The 22,405-nt window shown below is 42.8% G+C and overlaps 1 protein-coding gene across 1 annotated transcript; it reads left to right on the plus strand.

Annotated features, from left to right (window-relative positions):
• Nucleotides 1-5,933: 5,933 nt before the first annotated feature.
• PERP (p53 apoptosis effector related to PMP22) lies at nt 5,934-19,907 on the plus strand. The gene is made up of 3 exons (XM_054022960.1): nt 5,934-6,335; nt 17,460-17,603; nt 18,792-19,907. The coding sequence occupies exons 1-3, from the start codon at nt 6,125-6,127 to the stop codon at nt 18,989-18,991; spliced, it is 555 nt and encodes a 184-aa protein (XP_053878935.1). The 5' UTR covers nt 5,934-6,124; the 3' UTR covers nt 18,992-19,907.
• Nucleotides 19,908-22,405: the final 2,498 nt, after the last annotated feature.

Below are 22,405 nucleotides of genomic sequence, written 5' to 3' on the forward strand. Positions count from 1 at the left end.
ATGACAGTTGCCCCTCTTGGTGAGGGAAGGTGATACATCACATAAGGTTGCCAATTTTGGTTGGATGTATTCCTGGAGGTTTCATCACATGACATAATCTTTAATTTACGATTAGTCTTTAATTCCTGGAGACTCCAGGACAATCCTGGGGGGTGGCAACCCTAACATAAGATTTCCATGGCTCTGGTGTGTCAACAGAGATTAAGTCTGGTTGGGGAGCCTGCCGAGAGAGGAGACTCGGTACAAGATGCAACTTGCAGGAGGCATCACGGTGGCATAGCCAAGTAAAAATATTTTGGTTTTCCAGGTGTTTTTTTTTTTTTTTTAAATCCAAATTTTCCATGGAAAGCAGACACTCATCGTGAAAAAAAATCTGTTTAGGCAAAAACACAATTTGCCATTGAAAAACAGTTTTGATAGAACATTGCTGACCACCCTCAGAGACAGATATTGAGAGTGACAGTGGAGTAAGCTACCGGTAAGTGCTGGTGGAGTGGAAACAGATTTCAAAATGTATGCAGCTCAATGAAAATGGATTATAATTACAAAGAATAAAAATATCTTAAGTACAGATATTTTCTTATTGGAAACCAGATGTGAAACAAATTTTGCACTCATACCCGTTCAACTCCACTGAGTCACTAAGGCTCTATGGAGGTAACTGAAGTCAGAGTCACTCCTGTTTACATTGGACTTGTTTAACTTAATGATTCATAAAAGGTGAAATGTGCCAGACAGTAGCTTCAAGCCACGAGTCACCACAAAGAATGTTCAATCTCAACAGGATCCAGCAGGAGGCACTGTAAATCCAACTAAAGCTCCATTCCTGTGGTTGTGTGTTGGTGGCCACCTCTTTTAAAATGAGATCAAAACAAATAAGAAAGAAACCTGCATAGACTTAAAAGTGTGTAACAGAAATATTTTAACCTTTAGGTATAAGCCTTGGAAGGAGTTGTATTCCAGCTTTTATAATGGCTTTATGAGGCTGATGTTGCTGCTCTTTAAAAAGACTTGATCCAAAGCCTACTGAAATTAATGGAAGGACTCCCATTCACCTGGATGGGCTTTGGTTCAGGCTCTAGGCCCTTTCAAAAAAATAGACTAGAAGTGATTATTAAATGGAAATTTTGCTTTGTAGCTCAGGGCAGCATATGGTTTTGCCGACACAAATTACACCACATATCAAATAGCCAAATGCAGGCAGAGCCCCAGCTGTGTAGCGCAGAAAAAATATTGCTACAAAATAAAAAAGATGATGAAATTATCTGATTTGAAACAAAGGCTATACAACCCTTTTATACTCAATAATTAAAGGTGCGAGGAGAAACAAGGGATTTAGGGTTACTTATGGTTTCCCTGGTTTATGGTTGTCACATAAAGGTGCCATTCAGGCAGAAGGGTCTAGATTCACTCTAATTACAACACAGATGACTTTGTGTTGTAATTCAGAATCCTGCATGTCTGAGATAGCATCTTGTTCCAGAATGTTTTGTGCCCAAGTGAGTCACATGCCCAAGACATTTGAGCAGGTTAGCTAAGCAAAGGCTGCTCCACTTCATTAGAGGTTTTGGCATTCTTTTCCCATGATCACATGCATCACTAAGGTTTTGGTTTGTTTCTTTGAAGTCTCAGAGTTGATAGCTACCCTCTGCTCTCCGGGCATAAGCAGTCAACGCACCTTTGAGAGGAGAGACGCACCATACTCACATGGAACTTCCTGCTCTGCTAAGGCTGCCATATTGGTGTGTTAGATTTTTCAGTGCTAGATAACAGGAACATTAGCACTGAGGGCAGGTAAAGGTCAGTAATATGTCATTGAACACTTGGCTACAGATAATATACAATAGATTTTAGTTTATCTTTGGATTTATTTTGATTTCCCAAGAGGCTTCCCTTCAGCTGGATTGTCACTGGTATTTCTTCTACATAGCTTAGTGAGGCAGCTCCTTTCCACAGCTCAGTGAGGTTTCCAGAAGTAGAGTCCAGAAAGCAATGCAAAACGTAAGGGGAATTCTTCTTTTTGGGCAAATTTGTCTACTCTGTGCCACCCAAAAAAGTATCAGTTTTAGGGTGATTAAGGATATTCCTAGTGTGCAAAGGATAGTACTGCTGAGGAGTGGGAAGTGTGGCTTGAGGGCAGTGACAGGAGAAATATATGCTGGACTTCAATGACGGTCATTCATTTAAAAATGAAGGGAAAACTTACATGTACCTCTGTGTGGTTGCACTGGGGAGGGGGGTAGGAGAAGCCCAGTTTAGTGCTGATGGCAGTGTTGTGAAACAAGAAGGGGCATGGTTGGGTGAGGTAGGGGAGTGGCCAAGTCTCCAGCAATACACTGAACAGCACTATGATGGCTGCACTGGGGGGTCGGGGAGGGACATAGATTACATGGTCTTAAGAGATGTAGCAAGGGTTGCCTCTCCCCATACTCCCTTTAGACCCCAATATAGTAAGCTACTTAAAGCATGTTCCTAACTTTATATATGTGAATTATCCCTTCAGTGAATGAATTGACTTCATGGGACTATGCACATGCTTAAAGTTAGGCACACGCTTAAAATACCTTCCTGAATTGGGGGTTAGAGTCTCTAATTTTAGATATCATAAGAATCCAGTTACCTCTGCCTGTGTGGCACACTTTCACTGCAACACATCTGTGACTCTTACAAAGCATATTTTAATCTTAACATAATTCTCCCTTCTTCCCTTACCATTACTGTATTGCACTCAATACAATCTCTTTTTAGTCTTGAAGAAACTATGTTTCCACTTCTGAGCTTATTTGTTTGAGTGATGAGGGTGGGTTGGGAAATCTCACCACTGAACAAACCAAGCACTTATATAATATGGAGATATACCTATCTCACAGAACTGGAAGGGACCCTGAAAGGTCATCGAATCCAGCCCCCTGCCTTCATTAGCAGGACCAAGTACTGATTTTTGCCCCAGATCCCTAAGTGGCCCCCTCAAGGATTGAACTCACAACCCTGGGTTTAGCTGGCCAATGCTCAAACCACTGAGCTAGGGTTACCATATTTAAGGTTTTAAAAAAGAGGACACTCCATGGGGCCCTGGCCCCGTCCCTTCCCCGCCCCAACTCCGTCCCTTCCCCAAAGTCCCTGCCCCAATGCCACCCCTTCCCCGCCCCAACTCCGCCCCTTCCCCTGAGCGCCCCGCATTCCCCCTCCTCCGAGCGCCCCGCATCCTCCGTCCTCCCTCCCAGCCACGCGAAACAGCTGCCCGAGCGCTACCAGCTTCACGGTTTGCCGGGCAGCCCCCAGATCTCCAGACCCTGCGCCACAGCCGGGCGCTTCCCCTGCCAGGCTCCGGCTGCGTTGGGGAAGCGCCCGGCCAGGGGCGCAGTGGGTCGGGAGGTCTGGGGGCTGCCCGGCAAACTGTGAAGCTGGTAGCGCTCAGGCAGCTCGGCTCTTCAGCTGCACAGAGCTGAGGTGTCTGGGGGGAGCTGCAGCAGCCGCCGCTGCAGCGGGGAATCCGCCTGCAGCTCGCAGCCTGCCGGAGCAGCTCAGGTAAGCAGGGGACTGGGGCAGGGATGTATGGTAACCCTACACTGAGCTATCACTTCTAAACTGGCACTGGTTACACTTTCTACAGAAGCTCTCCCTCCCCCTCCCCAAAAACCAAAAAAACCCAAACAGGTACTCATGGGGCCATATTCTACCCTTATGTATACCTTATGCAATCCCCAATGAGGAGTTACATGTACATTCAATTTACGCCCTATATTTTATTGTTTATGTGAAAAAGGGATGGAATCTGAACAACAGGATTACGAAGAATTTGAGAGCATCACTTTGGATGAAATTGCAGGGGCATGGTAGCAATAGTCAAGGCTGAAGAAGAGAAAATTAAAGTAGTCAAGATGCAATATGACAAGGGCCTGGATGAGAGCTTTGGCAGTCTGGAGCAGACAGAAAACAGGATATGTTATAAAGGAATAAGTAGCAATATTTGGATGTAGCCTTGATGTGAGGATCCATAGAGAGAGATCATTCAAAAATATGGGCAAGATACGTGATGCATGGTATCAAATGTATATTCGATAAGAAATGTTCAATTAATCACTTACCCATCTTACACTTCTTGACGTTGTTTGTATCTCAGTTGACTTTAAGAATTCTTATAAGTTTATATATTTTATTAATCAAAATAATATGTATGGTAATATTAGAAATTACAGAATGAAAAATAAAGTTGATTAGATAATAGTGTTCATAATTTCTAAACAAATGATTTTGACATCAAATACTAAAACTTTATACAAAAATCTATGTCAAATCAACAAACCAATATATTTTCACAATAAATCTTAACACACAGTGGTAAATATACTGTATTTTTTCTGGATTTTCAGTACCAGTATAGAACAATGGACCTTAAAACAAATCCTTCATTAATTTGCCAATCAAACTTGACATGCCAATTATAAGCTTTATGTGTTAATTAAATGGTGGGATTGTCCATCAATTCAACCCAATACAATTTCAAATTTAAGAATTTATTTAATAATTAAAAGTATCAATTTAGTTCAAAAGTACCTTCTAGGTAACAATAATTCATAGCCACACCTTATACACTAACAAATATGTCACATACTAAGCATCAAATATGCAGATAATGACTTAGAGCTATTTTAAAGAACAAATTACATACATTATGGGAAGCAAACTTAATAACTTTATTAACTGAGCCACCTCTTTCATTCAGGTTTCATTGAAATTGGTATGAACAGCTGTATTTTCTTTCCAGAGTTTGCCAGTGGAGTCCTTTAAAAAAGGATTTTAGGAAAAAGAGCAATACTTTATAAGCTGTTTGGTGTTACCACGTCACAAGTCCTTGCAAATTCTAAAAATTCTGGGGCCGGATGCTGACTTAATTTTTCTGGCCATATATTCCAATAAATCATTTATTTAATGTCAGTCAACATACAGGCACCTGGCATAATGCTGACCGTAATAGCAGGTAAGCTATAGTTAAAACAAGCAGATTTCTTTGTTAATAATTTCTCACTTCCATTCTAAAGACAGTTTTTGCCCCTAATTTGCATTTTTGCTATCTCAAAATTTGGTGAGAAGTCACACATTTTAATTCAATAACAACAGGTTTTAAGCCTTCAATACATGAGATGATTAACATATTAATAATATCAGTTTTTGGTAGCTCATAATTAATACCATCAATTTTTGATAACTGACCTGTTTTCAGTGCTCAGACTCTGTGTGTAAGCAACAGAAGGGATAGTAAATTATCAAGAATGAGGGAAGAGAGAAAAGCGTGGGAGATAAATTCAGGATCTTAGTTTTAGCCATGTTTAGTTGCAACTGCCAACAGGACAGCCACAAGGAGATGTTAAAGAGACAGCCTGATATGTGGGGACTAAAGGAGATCTGTTAGACTTAAGTAACCAGGTACAAGCTACGACATAGCATGAACACAGTGAAGAGTTAAAGTGATCAGTTCATGATCCCATTTGCAGGTTGGAAACTAATACTTGAAATAATTATGGGAAATAATTATGAATAATGACAATGTTAAAAGAAATTCAGGATCAGTTTGTGGCTGATTCACTGACCCCCCAAAAAAGGCTGATTTTATAGTAAATATTTTTTACATCAAACATTTTGATCAGCACCACTACAGAATGCTTTTTGTAGTGCCTTTCAGTGAGATTTTAAATATCGCATATTTTATGAAATCTCACTTTCTCACAGCCTAGGGCAGCCCTGAATCTTCTTGTACTGAAAAAAGGACTTGTGAACGTGTGAGGTGCATTTTACGCTGGGCAGGAAAGGGTTAAGTGCCTAGACTAGGGAGTGTAATTGGAACCATGGTTTGTTTAGCAGCCAGGGAAAAGGAACAGAGCAGCAAGGCAGTTGAGCCTGCCCTGCAGCTCCTCTCTGGCTCAACAGGTTGCTGCTGCGGCTCTTAGTCACTGGAATCTAGGTGGGGCTCTCTCCTCCCTTAGTGCCTTTCTGCTGATTAAAAAGCAGCTCTCTCTCTCTCACACACACTCTCTCTCTCAAAACACCCCGCCCTGCAGAATCCAGAAAGAGCTCTCAGGCTTGTGCACCCATTATCTGCTGAAGGCCCTGACTGCTGCATGAGATGGCGACGTGTACCCTTGCCTGCTGGAGATGCAGGTGGCTTCTGCCCCTTCTCCTGGGCTTAGCTATCATCTTGGGCATCATTGCACTGTCTGGCCGGGGCTGGCTGGAATCGGAGTCCGCGCCCTACCAGCACCAAGCGTCATTATGGGAGAGCTGCACCCGGTGGGACAATGACCTCAACTGGCAATGCCAGTCCCTCATGGACTACTGTAAGTGTTTGCAATGGGGCGTCAGAGTCCAGGTCACATGCCTGAGCTCACCCTACTCCAACCACCCCAGTTATCCCTGCCAATATTTGACAGCTGTAAATTGGTGCCATCTTTATTAGCAAAATAACTTTGCCTCTACCAATGGCCATTAGCAAAATGACCCCTTTCCTCACTTAAGAAGGGTCCAATTGTCCCCCTTGTGTGGCTGGTTAATGGGGGGTTCAGGACAGGTTGGTGTTTGCAGGACTAGCATTAACAGCGTTTCCCGGTTAATAGTTACACAGAAAACCAGGCCTTATCTGCCTCTGGTGGCTTTGAACAGGCTTCCTTGTCAGTCCAACATTAAGCAACTGGATGAGGGACTCACAAGGAAGTAAATGAAAAAGGAAAGCTGATGGGGTCTTTTAAAATCAAGTGAACAGATCTGGCACTTTGCATGCCTTCTCTCCTTTATTGCTGGCTCCCCACCAGTACTATTTGTGACCTACATGAGGCTCCTTGAAGTCGCCAACCTCTTTACCCTCTGATGAGTATGTTGATAAATGCCAGCCATTGCTAGCACAGCACACATGTCCAGCCTCTGGAGTGCCATACCTGCACAAGTCTTAACTACCCTTCTCATAGTACTCTGGAGGGAGTGAGGGAAACAGGAGTCCAACCCTTCTGGACTAGAGAAATTCTGCTGCTTTGGTGCCTCTCAACCTGTGATTTCAAATAGAGTGAAATGTGTTTTGAGCATAGAAAGAAAATGGTATTTAATTGATACACATATGTGTATTATAGAAAAGCAAGCCACTATATGAAGCAGCTGAAAAATCAGAAATTAAATCAGGAGGATAATGTGTGTGTGTATATATTTTAAACGTGGCTAAAAATGTTAGTAAATTATGTTCGGTTCTGCTGCCTCCTCTTAATACTCTCACCACATATTCTCGGGGTATGGCCTTTGCTAATAGTAGCTGCCAAAGTACTTGCTGATTACATTTGTTGTTTTATAAAATGAAACATTGAGGGTCAAATATAGAGACACACCTTCAAAACTTCATTGAAATGTACTGGACTGGGGAAGCTTGGGAGGATGAAAATAAGAAAATGAAATAAATATATATTTTTCTCCCTAAAAGGCAGAGGCTGTTCTTTGTACATATTGGTTCTTTTATAGCCTACTTAGTGGAGGAGGAACAGATATAGTGATCGTATCAAGCTGATAAACATCCAAAATGATCTGGAAACTCAGAAACCTTGGATTATATTGGATTTAAAATAGGTATCAGGAGTGTGGACACAGAGGATAAACCATTTGGGATACTGTATGTGTTGTGTGGATGGACGCATTAATGTCTGTTAGTAGTTTTCCATTATGGCACTTGCCTGCAAGCAAAATACAGAACTCATTGTGAGAGCAACAGCATAATTTTTTACCCTGATGATGATTGTAGGTTTTACTCTCATGTGGGAGGAATTTGGCTGCTGTCAGAAAGTAACTCCATGTTCCCCGACCCTTCCTACAAAGGGAAGAAAGGCTAACACAGCAGGGTTACTGCACTTAGGTTTCTCTCAATAGAGTAGGCTCTGGGTAGATTAAGTGCTATATGACATATTGATAAACTGTTTCATACTTCACCCCAGAAAACCAGGAGCTTTGGGGAAGGGCCACATTCTGCTGTTTTGCTAAAGAACTGTTGTTCCTATGGCTGTTATAAATGAAGAATAGCCTTAATTACCAACAGGTTATTTTAACCAATTTAATTTTGTCCCTTGAATAATCTTGATGAGGTTAATGCTTTACTGTCAAAATTATTCTGTTCAAATAGTATCTACATCTGGGCAAAGGACATAACATGTCAGACCATGGTTTGATTTGCTTAACATACCAATATGCAACATAGTTTAAAAAAAAAATGCTAAGAAACTTAACTTAAAATAGGCATGCACAGGGCTGCTGCAGTTTAAAAATAAATCTATTAATCTAAATGCATAACTCTTTATAATATCTAATTACTCCACCCTATTCTATTCCCCTCCCAGTGATAAGAAAAGAAAGCTTCAAGGTGGATCCCCTCATTAATATAAATCTACATTGGAATCAGCTTCCTAATCAAGCGTCTGCATATCCATTGCATGCTGATTAGAGGAGATGAAACTAAACCACACCCTCTAGGTGGGGGAAGGGGGAATCTTCACGTTGGAATGGTTCCTAAATTGAACTGCTTCTTAATTCATGTCTGAAACCTGGGGCTCCGGTGTCCCACAACGGCCAAAGGGTGGAAAGACAAAAAGAAGAGTGGGGGTCAGCTTGTAGTTGGAAAGAGGGTTTGTTTTAATTGAGAACTATTCTGATTTGAGGCCAGGAAGCTCCTGAGTGCCAGCATATGCATGTTACCAATATACTACCAGCAAAAGCTGGCGCATTGCACTGAATTTTTAATTGAGGTTATGTAGCTCAGAATGCTGCTGGATTAACAATCCTCCTTTTGTATCTAATGGTCTGTGCTGTTCAGATATACTGTGTTTGATGTATTACTGATAAGGGCTTGTTTGCAAAGCAGTTGTTTTTCTGCCTTTGTACCTTAAAAAGACACTTGTAGGTTTTAGACCCAATATTTATGGGCAGGATTGTCCTCTTGATTTTTAGATAAATGTTTTTGTTTTTTTAAGGTTCTTAGCTTCATAGTTATTTTAGATATGAATTACCATCCTCTAACAGAAAGTACATATGGTCAAGTATCTAATAGGGTAGTTAATGCCTTGCTGGTTATGTTTTAATAATCCATTGGCATTTATTAAATTCACAATTGATTTGAAAAAAATACATACAGTACATGGAAACATTAATTTGGATTTTTACTGGGGGGAAAAAAAAAATGGCTAGAAACATGAGCCATGCTCCATGAGTCATTTGTTAAGTCCATCCGGGGATGTGTAGCAGTAACAGTGTAGCTGGGAGACTGAGTGGACTTTGATTCACCAGGCTCTCAGCCAAGTGTGTTGGTAGATTTATTGGGGAGCTCAGATGAGTTACGTAGGAATGTTATAGATCTATTACACTCTCTTGACCTTACCCCTTTGTGCCTGTTTCTATCAGATTTGTGATACAAGGGTTGCTTTAGGGAAAGTTGAAGGGACTTTGCAGTGTATGCTCAGCAACGGTACATGATAGTAAAAGAGACACTATCAAGGTTGCTGTGTCCAACCCCACCCAAATCAAGTACTATAGCTTTACCTAAACTAGGAAGTATTATATAAGATTCCTGCCAGGTACCAGACTAAGCATCCTAGTGGAGATGAGTTTTGCTAGACCAGTTAACTACCTGCTTTTCAGCATGTTCAACTACCGGACAATGGTTATACAGGTCTGTCGCATCTTACACGCATTTAACATGCGTGATTTCAACTTTACATGGTCGGCAAAAACAACAAAAAAAGAGAAACAACAATTTTAATACTATACCTGTGGTGTGCGTGATTTTGCCCGCCATTGAACTCAATGGGGTTTTGGCTATACGCGGTTTTCACTTTACGTGCTAACCGCGGAACGGAACCCCCGCGTCAGATGAGAGAGACCTGTATAGACGCTGAAAACTGCCAGCATTTTGTCTACAATAGACCCCCATCCAGTGTCAACCCATTGTTGTACTAGTGGGCATTGTTTTGTACAATTTCCAGATGTAGCCATGGCTCATTCAGAACTCATACCAATAAAATAAATGGTGCAATTGATAATCCTAGTTCCCCCCAAACAATCTCTGAATCCTGCATTTCTTGCATTCATGATGTGGACATATCCTCCTTATTCTGTCATATGTGCAAGAAAATCCCCTTTACCTTGGATTCCTGTTCAAGATGAACTAGAAGAGAGCTTAGAGTTCCTTATTTGGTCAACAAGATCACATTTCATACCTGCTGCCCTGTTGCTGAACCAAATAACCTGTAGCCATTTATGATAATATAATATAAATACCTAAAACATCACTGTTAGCAGTTCCCAGCCTTCAGCCATTAGAACAGCAATTATTCACAACCTCACCAACTGATCATTGCAATGAGATTTATAAAATCAGAAGTTATAGATGGAAAAGTCCTGATACTTTAAATGATCTAGTAGTCCATGTACCTGCCACTGTAGGATTGTTCTCTACAGAATGTTCTTCTAGGGTTTTTGTTCAATCTAGTTTTAAATGTCCTGCACAATAGAGTTTTCACCACTTCCCGTGGGAACACATTTCACTGTCAAAAAGATTTGCTGACATTCAGGCTAATTTCTCCTCCTTTCTAAACTTCATCCTATTTCTGGTAATGCCACCCTAAATAACTCCTCCCCCTCCTTGGTGCTTGCAGTCCTCTAATATCTGTAGACTTATGTCCGTCTCAAAATAATCACTTTGCTAAGATGTGGGTATATGGGTCTAACTCTTTTAATCTTTCCTAGTAATTATATCTAGGGTGACCAGATCACCCAAGTCAAATATCGGGACGTGGGGGGGGGGGGGGGGGAGTGGTGTGACGTGGGGGGGGAGTGGCGTGACGCGGGGGGGGGGCCAAAAACAAACAAACAAAAAACCACCCTTCCTCCACAAGTGCTGGAGGGAGGCCCGGGAGACACAGGGGAAGCGCGGGGCCGGGGTGAGTGAGAGTCCGGCCTGGCCCCGAGCAGGCAGGACTCAGTCGGGCGGTAGGGAGAGTAGGGGGGCTGCCCGCGGGGCCAGGCGGTGGCTGTTCTTCCCCCCCCCCCCCCGGGCAGCGGGACTCGGGAGCAGCTGCTGCTGCAGCTCCCACTGCCGGGGGGGGGGGGGGGGGGAGGAAGCGGCCGATGGCCGAGGTCGGCGGCTGTGGCTCTGGCGCCCAGGCCCGAACCCCCCAAGCCCGGGCCTGCTGCAGGGACCCAGCAGCGCGCACGCTGCGCCCAGCCCCTGGCCAGTCGCGTCTGGGCTGCTGCCCAGCTGGTGCTATCCCAGGGCGGCCCCAAAGTGGGGGCAGCAGGCCCCAGCCCCCCGTCCCGCTCGGGTCCCGCAGGGGAACAGGCTCGGGGGGTTCGGGCCCGGGCGCCAGAGCCGCAGCCGCCGAGCTTGGCTATTGGCCGCTTCCTCCTCCCGCGGCAGTGGGAGCTGCAGTAGCGGCTGCTCCCGAGTCCCGCTGCCCAGGGGGGGAGAACAGCCGCCGCCTGGCCCCGCAGGCCGCCCCCTACTCTCCCTACCGCCCGACTGAGTCCTGCCTGCTCGGGGCCAGGCCGGACTCTTACTCACCCCGGCCCCGCGCTCCCCCTGCATCTCCCGGGCCTCCCTCCAGCACTTGCGGAGGGAGGAGGAATGGTGAGCCTGGGGAAGAGGCGGGGATTTGGGGAGGGAGCCAATGGGGGGAGGAGGGGGCGGAGTTGGGGCAGGAGCTGGGGAGGCGCGAGCACTTCCGGGCTCCAGGCTCCGGAGCATTTCCTTGTTTGTCCAGTGTCCCGACCGCACATCGGTCAGGACGCGGGACAAACAAGGAAATATCGAGACAGTCCCGATAAAATTGGGACGTCTGGTCACCCTAATTATATCCTTTCAGCCCTGAATAATTTTAGTTGCTCTTCTGTGAACTCTGTTCAATATGTAAATATATTTCTGGTGATGAGATGTCCAGAATTAAACACAGTATTTCAGGTGAAGCTGGTCCAGAGCACATAAAAATAGATTATTACTTCACTCTGCATGATCTGATGCCTCTATATATGCAGCCCAAAATTGCATTGGTGGTTTTGCAACTGTACCATGAGTACCTATTTGCCAGTGCTGAATAAGAAAAACTCTGGCTAAAAGGGGATCGAATACATCAGTTTCTCCAGAATTGAAGCTTTAACAAATAAACACCTCTCACTTATTATTGCAAAACTAGCCTTACAAACGTGAACCAAATGGAAACTGGTGCAGTGCTTTCTCTTTGTCTGTCAGCAGGCATAGAGCTTCAAGTTGCCCAAGCAACAACAGCATGAAAATGATGAGACAAGCTATAGCTAACCCCAGAGAGAGGCTGTAGAGCAACTGAGATAGACAAAGGACCCCACAAATGGAGGCTGGGAGCTGGGGATCAGCTGAAGCCCACTCAACAGTCAGAAGACTCTGGGGTGGAAAGAGCAAAAATCTGTCATCTCTTTTAGCAAACTCATGGACAGGGGGAGTCATTCACGTTTGTCAGACAGCCGTGAGGCAGAAGCTGATCAGAAAGAAGGACCTCCAGCTAGTGTCCAGGGACAGCACCCAAAAGGAATCCTAGCACTCTCTCTCTCAGATCTGGAAGTCGTGTGTGTGAAAATGGTGTTCACCAGGTGCTCTGTGGTGAACCTTCCTACCCCAATTTTTATATTGACCCTTAACACAGATGTCTGGTACATTTTTCAAGCCCTATGCTCCTTGGTATTGTCAAATGCTCTCATTTAGGGCATATCTACACCAGGTTTTTTGGGGTTTCTTTTGCCAAACATTTCCCACTGTTGCTTCCACCAGTGTTAGAAACAGTAGCAGTGTTAGTGTAAACAGGGCTGTACGACTCACTGTTTCAAGCATGATGTTGTCTAATCCTGCTCAGAACAGGTCCACATGACACAATGGCAAAAAATGCCAACAGCTATCTTCAGCCCTAGTTATACTAATATGCCAACTCTTGCTGCCATTAGTGGTGCTGAAATGGTGGAACCAATAATAGAATTTTTTTGCCAAATTAGACAAGGCCACGGTATCATTTGTAAATTTCATGACCATGTTGTTTACTCCCTCTTTATTTATGAAGACCAGGGCCGTCCTTAGGATTTATGGGGCCCTATGCAATATTATTAAACTGGTGCCCCTATGCTCCACTGAAGGTGGTCCCCAGCTGGCGCCGTTGACCCCAGTGTGCCAAGGGGGCACAGCTACCACCCCCGCCTGCGGATCCCCAGAACCCACCCCATTGCTGACACACACCGAGCTTCGTAGCAGCAGACGCTGCGGCAGTGGCTCAAGGCAGGCTTCGCGCTGTCACATAGGGGCTGCATCTTGCCAGAGCCCACGGCCCTCCTGCAGCCCCTTGCCACTCCTGGCTCACCACAAGCATTTTGACAGGAAGTACCAAGCAGTAATAACAATAATAATACAAGTGTGCATATGTGTGTGTGTGTGTGAGAATCAGTGCATGTGAGAGAGCCAGCGAGAAAGCCTGTGTGTGTAGGATTGTGTATTGGGGGGACTGTGTGACAGAGTGTCACACACACACACAGTCTCTCAATCTGTATTGGGGGACTGTGACTCATGAGAGGCAGAGTGTATGTGGGTGTGAGAGCCAGTCTGTGTGTGAGAGAGAAAGAGAGTGTGTGTGTGTTAGGGAAGTGTGCGAACTGTTACTTTAAGTCCCCCCTCCCCTGCTTGGCCCGGTTCCGCCCCCTCTCCCTCCCGCTCGGCTGACTCACGTGGAAGTTTCACTCCTTCTGTCCTGGCCCCCGCCTTAGACCAAGCGGCCCAGGCAGGGTCCAGGGAGGGACTCCGCTCTGGGCGGCGGTGGGCCAGGCTGCCACACCGCCAGTGACTGGCTGCGCCGCTCTGGGCTCCCCGGGGCTGGGGCGGCAGAGCCAGAGGCTGAGGAGGGAGGGAGAGAGGGGGCTAGGGTGACCAGACAGCACGTGTAAAAAATCAGGACGGGGGTGGGGGTTAATAGATGCCTATATAAGAAAAAGCCCCCAAAATCGGGACTGTCCCTATAAAACGGGACATCTGGTCACCCTAGAGGGGGCGGGGTTTGGGGTGAGGAGAAGCCCACCAGTCCACCGTGGGGAAGGGGCTGGAGAAGAGAGGAGTGCAGCTGCAGCCAGCGAGGGGAATGGGGCCCCAAATTTTTGGGTGCCCTATGCAACTGCGTATGCTGCGTATGTCTAAGGATGGCCATGATGAAGACAGTAAATAAAACTGGACTTGACACTAATCTTTGCAATTTTGTCACTAGACATCTCCCAAAGCTAAATACATTGCTAGTTTATTATTACCAGAGCTGAGCAAATAATTCACAGCAAATGGATTCCAGGCTGAGCTTACACAGCAGGCAGTTATACAAAACTTCATTTTACTTGTAAAGTAAGTGTATTTGATAAGGAGATCCCTGAGACTCAATAAATGTGTGACTCCTACAATGCCATTTTTTTACAGCGTCAACTGTTCAGAGTCCATCCAAATTATAAGATGTTTGAGTCCTTGGAATGTTTGTACTTGACATTCCAAATTCCCCTTGGACAGGGAGTGTACAGATCTGGCTTTCTACTGAACTTTTATAATTAACAGTTTTGTGAATTATTCTGTATGACCAATCCCAATAAATAGTTTAAATAGATGGTTTAATCCAGGAAGCATTTTTTTTCTTGAGCTGATTCCATCCTATGTTTAAGCATATTTAGACAGTAATGATCTGTAAATGAATCCTTTGGTTGTGGCAGCTTTGAACAGTAGCCAGTACCAGCATTGGGAGCATCAGTGAACAACATCTGGTATGAAAGAATTAGTGTAGATTTCAGACCAAAAATTCCAACCAAGCTGTTCCCTTCCTCCATTCCTAATCCTGCATCAGTTCCACAGGGGAGGGAAGGGATAGGATATACTAGGGGTGGTTGGGGAGAAATGCAGACAGGCAGAAGCTCATTTGCACAACCTCCCTCCTTTCTTTAGCAGCAATGTGGGTCCAGTTTGCAGGGCTGCTGTGGAGTTTCTCCACATTCTTTCTATGCCTGTCTTCAGGATTGGGCCATGCCCATGTGGAACCTTCATGTGTATTCTGCTATTCCCCTTAGTCCTATACAAGACAGGCTCAGGATTTGGGCTTACATGAGTTCCTTGTTTTAATCCCCTGTGTAAATGCAGGCAACCAGCCTTTAGAGTAGGTGGAGGGTGATGCATGATGACTGTCTACCTATAAAATCAAAACTCTTGGATTAATACCTTTGGGTTCTTCAGAGTCAAAATAGTCAACTACTCGGCCTCATGGTTAAGAAATGGCCTGTTGTTTGCATGATGCTTGCCTATGCTTGTGTCTACTATTTGGAAAGATAATGGAATTTGAATGTTCAGAAGCCAGCATTTATTTTAAAAAGGAGAACTGTAGGTTGCTTTTCAAGGAAGGATGTTATTTTTCTGGTACTCAGACATTGATGCCCATTGTTGCCATGATGGGATTTCTTACTTAGCAGTGGCAAATGGAGGAGAACATTCTGAAATAAGGTTACTGGAATAAGGTTACTTTCTGAATGTCTTTTTGGTCCCCTTCTTCTGGCTCTGAGTGACTTCAAGTTATACTTGAGACCTATCCTGGTCCCATGAACCTGTCTGCTTTTAATGCATCCTCTTATCCCATATGGTATTACCCAAACTTCCCAATTTTAATTATTTTGATAACTCCACCAGTCATTGAACTGCTCACTTTCCTTCTCCCTACACATCTAAGCTGGTTCCAAGTCCTTTTGGCACTGTATCTACATCATCTTTAAGAGCCACCTATTCCCTTCTATTTCTACTGGTACAACCCATGTCCAAATCTTTGTAATCTCTCCCCTTAACTATTCCAAATCTACCCAATTCTGTTCTCCTTAATTCTCACTTCACACCTTCCAGTTCATGCAGAATAAAGCTGCCAAAATCCAATTCCTTGAATGTGGTTTATTCCACTCCCTTTATGACTACCCATAACTTTCTGCATTGGTTGCTTCACATCTCTCATTCCCTCTATGTGGGCATAGGCTCCATTATCTTGAATACCAATCACCCTTTCCTTATTCAGATCTCACATTAATCCAAACTTCTTCTGATAAGCCTTCCAGACAGTGCTAGTTCTCCATTACAGCATTACTCATTTCTTCATCAATTAAAAAAGTAATTACAAATTCATGATGTCAAACAGCTTCTATCTCTTGCTCCCAGCAGAAAACTGCATTGCCTAGGGAGATATCCCTTCATTTGTCTGCTTTTGTCCTCCCCACATCGTTCTTGTCTGTTTGCTCATGGACCATGAATGGAATTTTCAAAAGTGGGCTAACTCTTCTCCCACTAACTTCAGTGAGAGCTTTACCGTTGATTTCAATGGGAGTAGAGCTAGGCCAATGCTGAGTGCTCTTGAAAATCCCAACCTTTGTCTTTTTTCTTGTGCTTGTAAAGCATCATGCATACTTATGGCACCCTATGAATAGTGATAATAAACAATTACTCTTTGCTCAGACCTCTATGGTTCCCTAAAAGCCACACTTACATTTCTCAGAGGGGTAGCCATGTTAGTCTGAATCTGTAAAAAGCAACAGAGGGTCCTGTGGCACCTTTAAGACTAACAGAAGTATTGGAGCATAAGCTTTCATGGGTGAATGCCCACTTCATCAGACGCAAGTAATGGAAATTTCCAGAGGCAGGTATAAATCAGTATGGAGATAATGAGGTTAGTTCAATCAGGGAGGGTGAGGTGCTCTGCTAGCAGTTGAGGTGTGAACACCAAGGGAGGAGAAACTGCTTCTGTAGTTGGATAGCCATTCACAGTCTTTGTTTAATCCTGATCTGATGGTGTCAAATTTGCAAATGAACTGGAGCTCAGCAGTTTCTCTTTGGAGTCTGGTCCTGAAGAGAAACTACCTTTACATCTACTATTGTGTGGCCAGGGAGGTTGAAGTGTTCTCCTACAAGTTTTTGTATATTGCCATTCCTGATATCTGACTTGTGTCCATTTATCCTCTTGCGTAGTGACTGTCTAGTTTGGCCAATGTGCATAGCAGAGGGGCATTGCTGGCACATGATGGCATATATTACATAGGTGGACGTGCAGGTGAATGAGCCGGTAGGAGAACACTTCAACCTCCCTGGTGCTCCTGGTAATCCACCTCCACGAGGGGTTTAGCTCCGAGCGCTGGGAGCCTGTCTACACTAGCACTTTAAAGTGCTCAGACTTGCTGCGCTCAGGGGGGTGATTTTTCACATCCCTGAGCCAGCAAGTTAGAGTGCTATAAAATGTAAGTCCTAAATTAAAGCAATATTGTATGCTTTTAAGGGACAGAATCTCCACAATGATAGAATTAAAGCAAACAAAAGACCTAAGAATGACACCCACTTGACTTCCATGTACTGTTTTGTATAACACATTTCCCCCTTTCCTTTCAAGCCTGGGGAAGAGCAGCAGCTGCCACCTACCTCGTCGGCTTCGTGATCCTAGTCATCTGTTTTGCCCTAGCAGTTATTGCGTTCTCCGTTGATATACTTCGTTTCAACTTTGTGCGAGGAATCGGTGGCTTGATCTTTGTCGCTGGTAAGACTGATTATTGCTTCTTAAACTGATGTTTGTTCTAAATCTGATACTTGCTAGCTGGAGTAAAGCCTTCCTCCCTCTCCTCCTAAAAATATCCACCCCACACATGTTTCTAACTGGGTTCATGGTTCATTTTCATGAATGAGAAAAGCTTGTTTTAATTTTGAAGTGATACTTGGTTTGCATCCTCAGAGGTTAGGGATGTTGTAATGGTGAATGTCCGAGGATGCAAATCAAGTTTCACTTCAAAATTAAAACAGGATGTGTGTGTTGTGACGTGATGGGGGAGACATAAAGCAAGCAGGTAAACTAGAATGCTTGGCTTTGAACTCTTTCTGATGGTTCTGTGGCAGTAACTAAACAGCGAAACAATCCCAGCAGCAATGTTGCTAACACACAAGTATGTTTTGCCATGGAAACTGCTATGCAAATACTGCTTTGGATTCTTTTAGTCCAGATTGTTCCTTCTCTGCATCTATGCTTGGTTAAAGAAATTTACGTTCCTCTTATTAAGCATCATTGCCATTGTGTTAGTTTGAATTCTTCTCAAGCATAGGGTTAAGGACCCAATTCTTTAGTCACTTTGCACCCAAAACATCCTTTTGAAATCAGTGAGAGATCTGTGTGTAGAATGGTTCCAGAATGAGGCCCTGATCTTGCAATCAGATCTGTGTGGGCCGGGGCAGCTCCAGGCACCAACGCAGCAAGCGCGTGCCTGGGGCAGCAAGCCGCGGGGGGCGGCCTGCCAGTCGCTGTGAGGGTGGCAGTCAGGCTGCCTTTAGCGGCATGCCTGCGGAAGGTCTGCGGGTCCCGCGGTTTTGGCGGCAGTTCGGCGGCGGGTACACCGAAGGTGCGGGACCAGCAGATCACCCACAGAAATGCCGCCGAATCCGCGTGACTGCGGATCGCCCCCAGGCATGCTGCCGAAGGCCACCTGACTACTGTACTTGGGGCGGCAAAAAACATAGAGCCTCCCCGGTGTGGGCAGACCCTCATACCTGCGCTGAGTCCCATTGAAGTCTGTAAGAATGCAAGGGTACACCTGCACTGATCTGATTGTAGGATTGCAGCTAAGTCCTTAAATATCTGAGAGAGGAATGCATCTACCTGCCAATAAAGTCAGAACAGGAAATGTGATGAGATTAATTGTCAGTTATTTTCAATTTGTTTATTTTTACCTTCTTTTAGCGATATTCCAGATCATATGCCTGGTCATCTATCCAGTGAAGTTCACAGAAGACATCCAAATGAGGGGATCTAATATGTTCAGCTGGGCATATGGCTTTGGCTGGGCCAGCACTATTATTCTAATAGGCTGTGGTTTCTTCTTCTGCTGTCTCCCGAACTGGGAGGATGAGGTGCTGGGTAACATCAAGCCAGCATATTAGTACTCTTCCCCAGAGAGGAGTTGAAAAGCACATTGTATAAAATGAAAGAATACATTAAAATATAAACAAACTAAAAATTACAGTTCAGGAACTTTGATAATTGGATGTTACAGGCTGAAAAAAAAAAATCTTATTTTTCCAGAATGTTTTGAACTTGTGCTGACGCTGAGTTAGCAGAAAGGCTTGGCAACCTGAAGCAAACATTTTAGAAATTTTAGGTAAAAGATCAGAAAGTTTGTATTTTCATATTCATATCTGATATGGATTGATTTTGGGTTAGTCAATTTGTTGCCTCTCTCTACATGCAAAAGTTCCTACTAATTAAGTCACTCTCTTCCCCACATTTGTCTAGACATCCATATATAAAAATAATTTAGTACTTAAAGTACAGAGGGAGAGAAACAGAAGGGCATTTTGATTTTAACCGGAAACACTGCAGAACCCTTTTATTCCCTTCCTGGTATCTTTGTTTTTATGTTTTATGTGGAAATTTGTCAGTAGTGAAATAGAATAAATTTTTTTTTTTTTCAAAGAACGTTTTTTTTTTTTTTTTTCTTCCAACATAATTAGTCCCAAAGAAGAATTTTTGCTATGCAAGTTCATTGCAAACCTAAGTCTCCTAAGAATTTCTTCTCCCCTCCATATTATTGGACTGATATCCAATACTAAGTAGTAGAAATTGGATCTAGAGAAATTAGAAACTTAAAACAAAATATTTTTCCACTGACCGTTGCAGTTAGATGGCATGTTCCTCAAAAGCATAAAGTGAATGTCTGTGTGTACAATATTAATGCTGTGCGCTGGTGTAACATTTATTGGCATTCGTTTGTGAAGACTGCAGTACTCCTATGTGATGAAACCATGAGTGAATAACACAAATCATTCCAAGAGTACCAATAAAAGCTTCAAACCATCAGACACCATCATGTATTTTTTATGCTGCATTTTAGATATGTTAGTTTAGAAAATATTTTAGAGTTGTATTTTGTTTTTAAATCGGTACTATTTTTCACATCCCTCCACCTTTAAAACCAGGTTGCCTTAGCTATCAGACAGGCTTTGGAGGAAAATTTTAAAATACAATTTTAAAGGTTTCAAAAGTGATTTAAAATAGATTTTCTGTATTTCAGAGTATAGCAAATTTAAGGTCTCATATGATGAGAACCACGGGTTCACATCACAGGTCTCTGTATGAGTGTGCATATATTTACACACATTTCACTGGATAATCTGAAATCCCAACTGAGTGGGATAACGCATGTGATTCTAGACTTGATAGAAATATCTAAGAGATATAGACGTATTCAAAAGTAGGGACTTATCACCTTACTATCTCAACACCAATGACATCAGGCCTCTAAACTGTGGATCCCTCACTGATGCAGCAAATGTAATTTTAGATCTGTACTTTTTACCTTCTCTTCATTTGAAGAGAAAGAAGGAAACTTTTTTTGTGGCAGGTAATTTTTTTTTTTTTTTAAGTGGTGACTATTTGAAGCTGCTCTGAGGTTGCAAATCCTGAAAGTAGCTCTGGCACAGCTATATTACTGGTAGGGTACAAGTGAAGTGGTGAAAAGTGCAAAGCAAATGCACGTGGTCACATCCTTCCATTGTTTTTTCAAGTGGTCTGGGGTTTATATCACATGGCTGCAGAAATAAAATAACGTATTCCAAGTTATCATGACACCATACTGTAGGTGGTGTGTGTGTATTTACATAATGTACAAAACACATACAAAAATATAAGCTATAAGACATAACCAGAACACAGTAGAACTAAAATACATTAAAACTAAGTTTTCTCAATGGCCAATCTATTTTATATTATATTTTGTATTATATTGTAGTTTTGTAATACACCTTTTGCTTTTGGTGAATGTATAATTATACATGTTATAATCTCAGTCATGGCTAGCCAATCAACTAAATTTATGATTCTTGCTGGGAAGGAGCCTCTATTTCTGTACAGTACTACTGCGGGTGGGGACTACAAATTAATCTGTACCATTAATATGATAATATATAGTTGTACATTGAGCACAAAACCCAACAAGGAATAGTGATGCTGTCTGGCAAATACCTTGAACAGCCAAAGATCTGAAGCAAAACAAGACCTGAAGGTGGATGTGCACACTTGGAGAGAGGTTGAGTAGAAGTGTGTTGCTCAGAATTACTGAAGTGTTTTGTATGTTTTTGTAATCATTGTCATACTTGACAAAAAAAGAAAGTTAAATATAAACCAAGTTGAGTTCCAGAAGTATTTTGAAAGGAAACAAAAGCAAAATGTTATGGCTTGTTATGTTCAATTCAGCTGTTCAGGAATAAGCAATTGCAAATATTTTAATAATAAACTACTTTCAATAATGATAGTAATATATTTTGGTAATTTCAAATATAGTGGTTTCACTTTTTCTGTTTAAGAAGGTTATTCAAAAAATGTAGACAGGTTTCAGAGTGGTAGCCATGTTAGTCTGTATCAGCAAAAGTGGCAATTCTTCTACAAAAAAACTTCAAAACCAGACTCCAACGAGAAAATGCAGAACTGGAATTAATTTGTAAACTGGACACCATTAAATTAGGCTTGAATAAAGACTGGGAGTGGATGGGTCATTACACAAAGTAAAAACTATTTCCCCATGCTAATTTTCCCCCTACGGTTACTCACACCTTCTTGTCAACTGTTTGAAATGGGCCATCCTGATTATCACTACAAAAGTTTTTTTTTTTTTTTTCTCCTGCTGATAATAGGCCACCTTAATTGATTAGTCACATTACAGTTGGTATGGCAACCCCCATTTTTTCATGTTCTCTCTGTGTGTGTGTGTGTGTATATGTATATGTATATGTATATGTATATATATATATATATATATATAATCTCTTCCTACTGTATTTTCCACTGCATGCATCTGATGAAATGGGTTTTAGCCCACGAAAGCTTATGCCCAAATAAATTTGTTAGTCTCTAAGTACTTGCCACAAGTACTCCTGGTTCTTTTTTCAAAAAATGTATAATTAGTAGTGGTAACTATTTGGAGTAGTTTGTGAGAAGGGGGCTCACTTAAAGCATGAATTTAAGGAATTCTTGACTTTTAATGTGAACATCAAAATGTATGAACTCTAAAGGCAAATAAATGAGGCAGAGCTATTATTTATATTAAAAGGCAAAGATTCACGATGTTCACTGAAATGAGAAGTCAATACAAGCTATATATTACACCTCATATTCTGAATACCTTCATCAAAAGTACTGGAAAACTCTCCATTAGGCTGATAGGCCTATAAAAGGTGGTAATTTAAAAAAACAAATAAGCAGCATTCGAAAGAGGTTAAGTATAAGATGCATCTGATGAGAAAGATGGAGTACAGACATTTTTATTTGTGATCTGATTGGATAATGTTGTTCCAGACCCC

The sequence above is a fragment of the Malaclemys terrapin genome, chromosome 3, assembly GCF_027887155.1.
Source record: "Malaclemys terrapin pileata isolate rMalTer1 chromosome 3, rMalTer1.hap1, whole genome shotgun sequence".
Classification (NCBI taxonomy): Eukaryota; Metazoa; Chordata; order Testudines; family Emydidae; genus Malaclemys; species Malaclemys terrapin.

What these genes read in the sequence shown, in the direction of transcription:
- PERP (XM_054022960.1), top strand. Translation starts at nt 6,125, where the DNA reads ATGGCGACGTGTACCCTTGCCTGCTGGAGATGCAGGTGGCTTCTGCCC. An exon ending in CCAGTCCCTCATGGACTACT is followed by an intron (nt 6,336 to 17,459) that starts GTAAGTGTTTGC and finishes TTTCCTTTCAAG; the next exon opens with CCTGGGGAAGAGCAGCAGCT. An exon ending in TGGCTTGATCTTTGTCGCTG is followed by an intron (nt 17,604 to 18,791) that starts GTAAGACTGATT and finishes ACCTTCTTTTAG; the next exon opens with CGATATTCCAGATCATATGC.